Here is a 12,128-nt window from a genome sequence, read left to right on the forward strand (position 1 = left end):
GTGCGGATCGTATCTCGAAGTTATAAACCGCTCGGCTTGCAGTCATAAAAATTCATCTCAAGGCATAAATATATGTCTTCAAGACCTAGAAACTTGTCTCCAAGGCATACATTGAAGTCTGGCTCCGTCTCAAAACTGAGACATGCTGAAGTCCAAATTTTCGACTTCAACATGTCTTGATTGGGGGCAATTCAAGTCAAAACTTATTAGCATAGCACATTTTTTTAAAAATTTGTTATTTGCGTGTAGTTTCATCTCATCACCACGTAAATAATTTCACAGACAAAAATCCGCCTATAAATTAAATTATGACATATTTGTCAAATATTCCAATGTCCAAATATATTGTATTAGTTCAAAACTTTTATCCATTTCTCTTGAACAGTAACATGCCTTGGGAATCTGTGTATACCAATGTTATTACACTTATGCACACAGTTTTCACTTTTTGACCATATTCAATTTGATTTAATCAAAATCTAAAATAAGTTTAAGTCACTTTTCTTTCTGCATGTCGTTCCAGACCTTGCGACCGCGTGTGTGAAGCGGCAGTGTTGTTGTGACGGTAGCTCACTCGGCTGGTTGGGCGGTATCCAACTTTCTCTTTTTAAGTTCCGTTCCGACTTTCGTGCCAGGCACTTGTGACCTTTTTTTGGAGACCAAGTTCGACACGCTACATTATTGAAAGTGATATTGGTTTTCGGTTCGAGTTCCGACCCGTGCATCCTTAAGTCTTAATAATTGTGGAAAGTGAAGAATCAGAGGACATATTACTCCAGTTGCATTGGGATCGATCTTTCAGAGAAGGATCGTGGCCACAGCCTCCAGATCCTATATCGAGGCTAAATTTACAAAACTAACTTTTATATATGACATATGTGAGTTGTATCGGGTTTGGAACTCGGATCATGAATGGATTGGATCAAGTAAAATTATAATTAAATTAAATTAGTAAAATATCGATTAGCGCTATAAAACAGACATGCCCAACCCGGGGAAATTTCCGGCGAGAACAGCTGTTTCGACAGAAGCAAAGTCCTCTACCATTTCTACCGGAGAGTAGTGGTGGTGGTAGAGGCGTCTCATCTGTGACGTCACGCTGCTTCAGGCTGCACCGTATATAGGAAATATCTGCCACGGTGCTTAGGTGAGACTAACTTTTTAATATAAAATTGTAATAGTAACTGAGATTTTAATGATTTAATTTCATTATGTCATTATAGAATTGAAAATTGAGCTGCCGAATCGAAGAAGGGAACATAAACTTATTTCGCTGGGAGTGGCAAGGTCTTTGGAAGCTTTCTTAAACATTTTCGAATTTTAATATTTATAGACTATATATAGATGCAGAATTTCATTACGCATCTTTTTCCACCCAGGAAAATGTTGAAGATTTTTAGTTTTCTAATTAAAGCCAAAAAACTGGCTTTTTTCTACAAATTAATTTTGATTCGCTTTTCACTTCAACTCGTGCTCAGTCAGTCAGTTTTAAGGATTATTCAATAAAATTGTCAGGGGATGTAGTTTGAAATTTCCTCCGGCTGATAAAGCGAAAAGTAATTCAAAAATTTATTTTTAAAAAATTGTTAATTTTTGCTAATGCCTGTCGCTTATCGGACTTCTCTAACTTCTAACGTTTCGTTTATCGAGCGAATTTTGAGAAAGAAAAAGCTTTCAGCGAGAAAGTTGTTGACAACAGTACAAAGAAGTTTTCTGGAAAATTTTAGCCCAATCGAAATGATTTTCAATAAATTATAAACGTCTCAAGTCGATAGCGGTTAGTCAATTCACGCGCAGCCTATAGCGAGAGTGTCAGATCCGATTTAGAATACAGTTCACAAGCGCAAAAAAAAACTAATAAAATAATCAGGAAGTATATATAAAATAATTTATTCATTTAATATTGTGTACAATAGAAGGGTTTTTCGTAACAAACTGTACAAAAGTAAAAGAAAACATGAACATCTAATGGTTGAGATTCGACGGATTCTTAATTCCTAGAATTTTTAAATGCCTTAAATTCGTGGAATTGAAGAAAGTAAAACATCGAGAAAGTAAATTTGTTTTTCATTCCTGTTCTAATAGAGTGTATTATTATTTATTTATCCATAATGTTTTAATACTACCTGATTATTTCATTATTTTTTATTTTTTGCGCCCGTGAACTGTATTATAAATCGGATCTGAGACTCTCGCTACAGGCCGTGCGTGAGTTAACTGGCCGCTATCGGCTTGAGGCGTTAATAATTTCTTGAATATCAAGTCAATTGGGCTAAAATTTCCCAGAAAACTTCTTTCAACTGTTGTCAAAAACTTCCTCGCTGAAAGCTTTTTGTTGCTCAAAATTCGATCGATAAACGAAACGTTGGAAGTTAGGAAAGTCCAATAAGCGCCAGGCATTAGAAAAAATAACACAACAATTTCTTTTGAATACATTTTTGAATTACTTTTGCTTTATCAGCCGGAGGAATTTATAACTACATTCCCTAACAATTCTATTGAAAAATCCTTTAAACTGACTGAGCCCGAGTTGAAGTGAAAAACGAATCAAAATTAATTTGTACAAAAAAGCCAGTTTTTTGGCTTTAATCAGAAAAATAAAAAAGCGACAACTTTTTGCTTGGGGGAAATAAGAGGCACAATGAAATTTGCATCTATATATAGTCTTTAAAAATTAAAATTCGAAAATGTTTAAGAAAGCTTCCAGGGGCCTTCCCGCTCCCAGCGAAATAAGTTTATGTGCCCCTGTATGAAGTACAATATTTAAAAGTAAATTTGCGGCTACTACGTCAGGTACATCTAACGGTAGGAATGCTATAGAAAAATAGAAAGTTTTACAGGTGAAAGTTTTACTTTTTTTAAAATTCTTCGTTCTCTGCATTCATCAACTCAAAATCTCGAGGATGTATCACTAAAAAAAATGAAAATTCTCATTTTTGTCAAGATTTTAAATCACTTTTCAGTACCCCTCAAATTGTGACCTTAAAACTTGAACTCAGTTTTCTCGAAACTAAATGCTTTTTTATGTATCAAAATATTTACCTTCTATTCAGTAACTCAACAACTCGGGAATGCATCCTCCGTTCACTTTTAGAATAAGTACTTTATTCCTTATCACTGTTTCAATTCTACTCGGAGAGGATAAAAAAGTGTCAACCCGACATGATCTCATTCGGACAATATTTCCTCATTTCTGCAAGCTTCTTTTTAGTAAAATTTTTATTGCACGGACTAAGATTAGTTATTATTACTATGGGTCTGACAATACTTTAGTTCAGAAGGAGTTTTTGCTTTTAATAGCCATTTTGATTGTACACAAAGTGTTTTCGCCCCTTGCACTATTGCCAATTTGCCAGTTACATGCTTGTACCTTTCCTACTTCGACCCTCAGAATTGAAAAATCATTTTTTGAACAATTTATTCTATTTTTTATCCCCTTGAATTGGAAAGGGAATTTTTGAACAACTTTTTCTATTTCCTATTTTCCGTAGCTCGAAATGATGATCTTGCTCATGTAATTTAGATGAATGTTTTCTCCAATTTATGTCCAAGTCTGCACTGAGAAAATATATTTTATATTTTATGATATTGGATTTTAATAAATCACTGGCCCAAATTTTAAAATCCAAGATTATAAACGGCATAATCTATTTTTTTAGTGTGATGATATTTAGATCAACATCAAAAAGGGCAATTTTTCTTTTGCGAATCTCCAAATTAGGAGATAAACAGAAGAATTATTTGACGAGATTATGCGTCGAAAATTACATTAATTAAAAGTAAATGTGCATATACTGAAATTCAATAATCAAAATCCTAGTTACTATTTCAATTTTTTATTGAAAAGTTAGTCGTCCCTAAGCACCTCGACAGATAGTTCCTATCTACGGTGCTACCTGAAGCGGCGTGACGTCACAGAGGACACGCCTCTACCACGGCCACTGCTCTCCAGGAGGAATGATAGGGAACTCGGCTTCTGCCGAATCATTTGTTCTCGCAGGAAGTATCCCCGGGTTGGACGTGCCTACTTTAAAGTACCTATTGTTTTCTAACATTGTAATTTTAGCATCTTTAATTAATTAACTTCAAAATGACAATACGTTTCTCTCTAGCTGTCCCACGCCAGTCGTCATTAATTTACTAACACAAGCAACAATAATGAATCATTGTTTTCACCAAATGAATACCACCAGTACTGCTTCCGTCAAACGTTAATAATTTCGAATCGTTTCAAAGTAAAGTCATATTACACTTAAAATCTGGGACCAATCGCTGATTTGCATAAATAATACAAATAGGTACTAGAAAACGTTCACTCTGAGGAGCAAAAAGAAGTCATGGGATCTGCTCTGAGCTTTAGAGGTATTTTAAGCTAGCACAACACTATCAAGGTATAGAGACGTAACCTATTTCATAATTTAGGGCTCATTCAAGGCTAATTTGGGCCCATGGTTCCAAATTTTGGGCTGTTTTATTTTTTGTACAAAATAGCGTTTGCGCTAGTTTAACGTTAAGCTGCCTTAACAATGCTGTAAAACGTACTAAAAATGATTTTACGGTAAATTCACCTTATAGAATAATTTAGGGCTCTGGGAATATGATATTTGAATTTAACAAAAAATAGTTTAAGCAATTATTGTTCAAAGAAATTTACCACAAAAAAATTATTTTATTTTTGTTTCTCTTGCATAATTATAGGCTCATTTGAGGCTCCTGAAAAATTGTCGACCAATGGTCATGCCATATTTTCTTTGCCCTTTTTTGTTATATATGGTGTTGTGCCACCTTAACGTTATTAAAAATACATGAAGAAAACCGTAAACCCAATTTTACTCCTCGCATAATTTAGGGCTTATTGAGGACTAATTTGGTCCCGCAGCCCTAAATGTTTGGTTCTAGTATTTTTTGTAAAAAAAATAGTGTTTGCAATAGCTTAACAATAAGTTGGTTCAAGATTGCTGTAAAACGTAATAAAAATGATTCTACAGAAAATTCACCTTGTAGAATAATTTAGGGCCTGAAATTATGCAAGGGAAACGAAAAGAAAATCATTCTTTGTGGTAAATTTGTATGAACAATAATTGTTTGAACCATTTTTTTTAAAACTCAAATATCATATTTCCAGAGCCCTAAATTATTCTATAAGGTGAATTTTCCTTGAAATAATTTTTAGTACGTTTTACAACATTGTTCGGCCAGCTTAACGTTAAGGCACTTCCTCAGGCTTGAAAATTAGCCCATGTATTACTCTGACAAGTTTTTCTCCTACAATTCTGAATTGTATGATTTTATATTTCAACCACAGACTATAAATGCCTAAATACAGAACCTCTCAGAGCGCTTTTTGAGAAAAATGGCCTGGTTCTTGTTTTATTGCTCCGATTGCACGACAAAAAATACTGAAAGAAAAAGATGCTGCGCCCAGGATTGAAAATTGTTAAATGGGAATAGTATGGAATTTTCCATAAGTTTTAAAACAATTTCCAATGGTTTAAGCAAATGCAAATTATTTAAACAATTATTTAATCCCAAAAAATGTAGAAAAGAATCGTATTTTATGATTGAAATGTAATTGTTTGTTATTGTTTGGAGTAGAAAATTGTTCTAAAAACATTATAAAATTATTTAAACAATTATTTACTGTTTATTTTCAAAAATTGTAAAAAGTGAAGCAGAGAAAATCAATAATTAATCGTAAATACAATAACATTAAGATTTTAGCAGATTTTTCTAGTCCTCGATATCATTGAATATTATGTTTGACTCAGAAAATACGATTTAAAAAGTATTTTTCAAAAAGTAATTATTTTAACAAGTTATATTTGCTTAAACAATTAAAAGGTGGGTCATCTATTCATTGTATACACTATACAGTCATAAAATACACTATTTAGTTATTTTAAAAAAACTAATTGAGAAAATTAGGATTGTTTAAACGAATAGAAATATATTAAACATTAAAAGAAATGTATCCAAATTATGTAATTATTCAACAAAACGTAGCATAGGATACCAATTTAGAAAAAGTGAACATCTCTAGCTCAATGTTCAGAAATTTGAAAAAAAAACAATAAATAATTGCTTAAATGATGTTATAATGTTTTTAGAAAAATGTGCTACTCCAAAGAATGACAAACCATTACATTTAAATCAGAAAATACGATTGTTTGTTCCATTTTTTGGGACACAATTATTGTTTAAATAATTTACATTTCTGTAAACAATTGGAAATTGTTTAAAAAGTAATGTGAAATATTCAAATTGTCCACTAGTAATTACTTGTATGAAAAAGACGACGGAATTTTTCAAATGAAAAGCTATAGAATTGAACCAACTAATGTGAATCTTGAAGCAAAATAGTTCATAAATTCTGACCAAAAACAACACATTTATTGCGACGCAAGCAGTTGTATTTGAAACAAACAAAGATTCAAGAAAAAAGATATAAAAATTATGATTCTCTACGATTGCAGAGTTTTCAATTTAAACTTGCCATCATGAAATTAAAATAATGAAATGAATGAGTAAATGAATGAATTAATTAATGAATAAACACATGAATAAGAAAATGGAAATAAAATAAATGTAAACTCCATACTTTTCCCATTTAACAATTTCCAATTCTGGGGGCAGCATCTTTTTTTATCAGCATTTTTTGGCGTACAATCGGAGAAGAGAGAAGAAAGATGTATCCAGAAATTGAACGGATTAACCGAGTTTCTTCTTTCTTTTTTAATCGTCTTATCGTTACGTAATGAACCGAATGCACAGTATTAAAATGAAATTCCTTAATATTTGCTAATTTCTAATTTCTTTCAACCGACTGTAATCTCTAACAATAGGAAAGTTGAGTGAGGCATGACAGGCACTCAATCTAAATTCTGGACTCGATCCTAGGTTTATGATGTTTTAAGTATCGTCGAAAAAATGACACTCTAGAGTCTAGACCACCCGCTGTTCTATAGCCAGCCAGAGGGCCCACGAACTATGTTCGCCATGAGTACACTCATGGTGGCGGTTTGCTACTTACAGGCGCAAAAAATGCATCAATTTTCAATTAATTGCAATAAAACAAGAACCAGGGCATTTTTCGAAAAAAGCGCTCCGAGAGGTTCTATATTTAGGAATTTATAGTCTGTGGTTGAAATATGAAATCGTAAAATTCAGAATTGTAGCAGAAAAACTTGTCAGAGTAATACATGGGCTAATTTTTAAGCCTGAGGAAGCGCCTTAAGCTAGCGCAAACACCATTTTTTACAAAAATTATAAGAGCCCAAAATTCGGGACCACGGGCCCAAATTAGCCCTGAATAAGCCCTAAATTATGAAATAGATTACATATTTATACCTGGATAGTGTTGTGCCAGCTTGACATACCTGATCTTTGGGAGTCCAGTCTAATTATAAATCCCTAATAACGCTGCAAAAAATACTACGGTGGGTTAAAATTGTAAAAATTAGCTGCTGCGAGAATTTTAAATTTGTTATTAAAGTAAAACTTGGGGGTGAGAGGGAAAAAGTGGAAAATAAAGGAAGAAAGAATGTTTTTATTTATACTTTACCTTGTAAATGATTTCATACGTGTTTCTACTGCTTTATGCCTCAAACATATTCTAGTTAATGCTGTCCCAATTTCTTTTGTGGCACCTAAATCAGAAAAAGAAATTAAATACTAGTTGCGTTTATTTAAAGCTAATACAATCAAACAGAGCTGTTTTATGAAATAATATAATGTTATTTTTAGTAATGGACAAATTTGTCTTGGGCCGGGTCGTTTCAATCTTCTCGAGTTATAACGGCAACCCGACTGGAGGCAGCCGACTCTAACCATCCGGAGCTAATAATTGTGATCTACAAATGTAAATCTATAATCTCACGGGAAACGAATGATCTTACCTTCACTTGTATCATCATGTCAAGTTTTTGAGATATTCGGAAATAATGAATTTGCCATCGAAAGAAAATCGAAAGAAAAATTACTGTGCTAATTAAAATTGTATGCATATGCACTATTTTAAGGTTAGGATCGTTTTTTAGCTCTCTAATATTCCGATAATGTAGATCTCTGTCGTACCGATGCTGTCCGCAGCACTCAAGAATAATTATGGAAGAGAATTGTAACACCTATAACCTCAAAATACACACACAAACACCATATTTAGGAAAATAAATTTTTTTTTAAATTAACTCACAAGAAAAGAGTCCGGGGAAACCTTACACTAGTAAAATCAATAATTTTCTCAGGATCACATGTCCTTAAAGCTGAACAGACATAGGTGTCTTTTTAACTTGTGCGGCAGTTTTTTTAGCGTCACAGAAATTTACAGATTGATCGATCTATCGAAATGACCATTTTTTCATTTGAAGTTATAAAAACAGAACTGGTAAATTAAGATACTCGAAGTGGAACTCTTTTGAATTTTAAACTTTTAAAATCAAAGCTTAACATTTTTTATTCTAACGCTGGATTATTTACACGTATAAAATGGAAGCTATTAACATATTCTGCCATTTTAAATTAAATGCCATTGAACAGTAAAATAAAAAGTTTTTGACTTCTATAAATGGTACAATTCAAAGGTTATATAAATATGTGTGTGCGTGTGTGTGTGTAATTACGCTTATGGCTTTCAATGCTCAAAATGTATACATTAATTAAAAACTTTGTAACGTTTAAAATTATATCATTTTAAACAATTTTAAGTTAAAATCATTAAAAATGGAATGATTAAAACTTTTTAAGCTACACGATTTTTAAAGGAGCATTAATAAAGTTCAATTTTACTTATACATCAAAACAGGCTTTGAAATCTTTTTAAATATTCCCTTTAAATTATTATTTCTTAAAATAAAAAATTTCACATTCTTAATTGCTTTCCAGATTTTAGGGAAGTGTCTCAATGTGAGGGTTTGGGCGGTTCGTCGTCGTGATTCCAACTAAATTATTTCAGTACCCCCATCTCTAGGGTGATCAGCACTGTTTACAGACCCATTTTCGGGTGTTCTGCGCGTTCGTTCGTTTCAAACCGCATCTATAACTTTTGGGTGGTGTCATTGCTCTTCCCGCGAGTGTGCCATTCAGCTTTGAGCACGGTTGTTACGGCTCCGTTTGGTGGTTAATTCTTTCAGGGCCATTTCTGGACAATCGGGCATGACTGCTTATTATTTTTGTAAACATATTCGGCAGAAACCCTTAAAGTCCTCAAAGTTGCGAATAGAGGTGTTGCGAATAACCCCCACGCGAAGGTGCAACCACTGTACCGAAAGCTGAATGGTGACTGGGCGAGGTGTCTGAAACGGTGACTCTTGAATACTGGGCAACCTCTCAAAATACGCAGCCTTATTCTTGGATGCGGGACTCTTCAAGGATGGACGAAAATTTTTCCTTAGCTGCACGTGAAAACAGCAAATAAACCACCAAACAGTTGGAGGTGCGGTTTAAAACGATTGAGCACGCAGAGCACCCGATAATGGGTCGGCAAACAGTGCCGCTCATTCTTGAGTTGGGGATGCTGAAAATAATTTAAATGAAAACACAACAGGAAAACGACCAAACGCTCACATTAAGTGGACGAATCGACTCAAGAATGACTTGCTGGACTGTTAAGAGGCCATCATTATCCTGGTTGAGGGAGGCTATATGGCATGTTTGCACAATCTGTGGTACGAGAATCACCCAGTGATCCATTAATCACCGCCGAAGAGGTGGGAAAAACATTCAGGAACACGAAAAACTTTTTCGCGGCAGAATGGGATGGTGTCAAGAACTTTTGGTGGAAGAATTTTACTTCTACACACCGACATCTGGCCTGCATATCCACCTCATATTTAAAGCCAGAGATGCCCTTTGGGCAGTGACTGGTGGTAGAATGTACCATACAAACCAATAACTTTTTTGAACACGTTGCATAGAGAGATTCACTATCTCATCTGTAAATTATCGTGAGACTACGAACTACGTCACCTTCCAGAAACGCGTCTTCCAGGGCGACACCATGAACCCTCTCCTCGTTGCATTACACTTCTGCCACTATCTCTCTCACTCCACAATTCTCTTGAGGTTTACAAGGTTGGTACACAACTAGTGGTACACAAGGTATACACGAGAGATTGGTGTGAACTTTGGGCCTGAGCTCGTGGATATGAGTCGACGTTGAACAAGGTATCTCTGACTAACATGCTTGCCGCTCCGGTTCTACACTACTCGTTTGAGGAAGTTAAATGGGCTACGCACCAGATTCTCTCTTGAAAATAGTCAAGAAATACAGGATAATTGGCAAAGAAGTGTGTTTTTACAAATGCGCAGAACAGACAGCCGAGGCCTTAGCCTATATGTTAGTATCAGAAGTGAGAAAAAATAATTACTTCATCTAGATGCCTCACTTTTAAAATCCCAAATTAGGAAACCAATGGTTAAAAACAGAATTGTAAAAGATCAACCCTTGTCGAAGGAGCTAAATTTTGATTTCCTCAGATAATCCGGACATATTTCGGAGACGTTTTTAAAATAAAAGAAGAAAAATGATGAAATATTGTTTCGTAGAAGGGTGTAAGAAACACATTGTTGTGCAGCTAGGCACAAGACTTTTTTCGATTCCAATAGGCATAACTAAGAAAGATCAAAAGTTTATCGGAAAATCTCGTGCTGGGCCTAGTGATCTGTCAACAAGTAAACTTATTATATTGTCAAAGAGAAGAAGGGAAATGTGGATAAGTGTTTTGTGTCGTGGGCCTTTAAGTGCAAGTCAATTAAAAAATTCCCGGATTTGCAGGGAAAATTTGATGAGTGGTAAATAAGAAATCTATGCGTTTAGAGTGTGAGGTTATGTTTCCGAGGTTATGTTTACCACAATTGTAGCGAAAGAATTATTTGTGATTTTATATTTATTGCAATTGTTTGTAATTTGTTTGTATCATATAGGCATTCCAGCTGTCTTGGCGATAAGGATCGTTCTGATTGGGTGCCTCGTCAGAAATTAGGTGTTTAAAAAGGAACCGCTCTAAAAACGAAAAGTTCACTGCCCCGCTACCACCTATCTGCGAAAAGGGTTATTTATCACAGGGGAATATAAATTTTGCTTAAGAATCCTTTTAATTAATTCAAGATTCATAATTTGATTTAAAAATTCATTTCTTTGGTCAAAAATACAAGTATTTTATTTGAAAATCTTTTTTTTTTTGTGTGAAAATTTGATATCTAACTGTACACATAACTTTTTCACTTTAGGGTGAAAGTGTATCCCTTTTTGGTTAAAAATTCGTATATTTTTTTGTAAAAGTTGTCTTTTTGGTAGAAAATTAATCATGTTAGCCAGGGAAAATAAAAAATGTATTAGAAAAAGGTAGAGATTATTTAAATTGGTATTTTTTGCCTTTGTGTATCAAGAAAACTCTTAAATTTTCGTATAGTTCTTCGAGACGTAAATTTTTGTTATTTGTCATAGGAGAATATAAATTTTGCTTAAAAACCCTTTCAATTAATTCAAGATTCTACCGAAAATGGATATATTCATGGAATGTATAAAGAATTAATTGAAATAGTATTTAAATGTAATCATGTTTACTGAACAATTCGTAAATATGTACGATTTTTAAATGTGTTAATAATTACACTTACTATTTTCCTTCAACATAATACTGACTCTTAAACCAAATATTACAACAGGATAACCTTTGTTGTCACATAATCCTCAATAAATAAAGCTATCAAATCAAAAGTCTGAATTGACAGCAGACCGTGGCCTCTGAGTCACGTGACACCAATTGGAATAAGAGTTTTACCGCCTTTAATTTTTAATAATTTTTTTCTATTGAATGACACAAAAGAAAACCAAATTATAACGCACCTTCGATTCAGATTAAAATTATGTATTAAAAAATTACTTTATTTAAAGTCGCGAAACAACCCTACTAGGCAGTCTGATAAGTCCCTGAAAAATGAAACACGGAGACATTTTTTGGCCAAAGTCGGTTTTATTTTCCAACATACTCTTCTTTTAGATCGATACAGCGAGTCCAACGATTTTATAACTTTTTGATACCGTCCGAAAAGTACTCGATCGGAAGGTCTGCAAAATACGCCTCAGTTTCAGCTATGAGCTCCTCATTTGAGTAAAAACGCTTACCGGT

General features: G+C 33.8%; 1 protein-coding gene across 4 annotated transcripts in view; it reads right to left on the minus strand.

Moving 5' to 3' along the window:
* The window catches only part of LOC117175899 (protein MTSS 2), a 418,276-nt gene that overhangs the window by 248,138 nt on the left and 158,010 nt on the right, over positions 1-12,128 (minus strand). For all 4 annotated transcript variants that reach the window (XM_033365728.1, XM_033365725.1, XM_033365724.1 and 1 more), the window contains one exon: positions 7,562-7,646. In XM_033365728.1, coding sequence (XP_033221619.1) covers positions 7,562-7,646 — 85 coding nt within the window. The remainder of the gene's footprint in view (positions 1-7,561; positions 7,647-12,128) is intronic.

Source organism: Belonocnema kinseyi, chromosome 7 (genome assembly GCF_010883055.1).
Source record: "Belonocnema kinseyi isolate 2016_QV_RU_SX_M_011 chromosome 7, B_treatae_v1, whole genome shotgun sequence".
In the NCBI taxonomy this organism is placed as follows: domain Eukaryota; kingdom Metazoa; phylum Arthropoda; class Insecta; order Hymenoptera; family Cynipidae; genus Belonocnema; species Belonocnema kinseyi.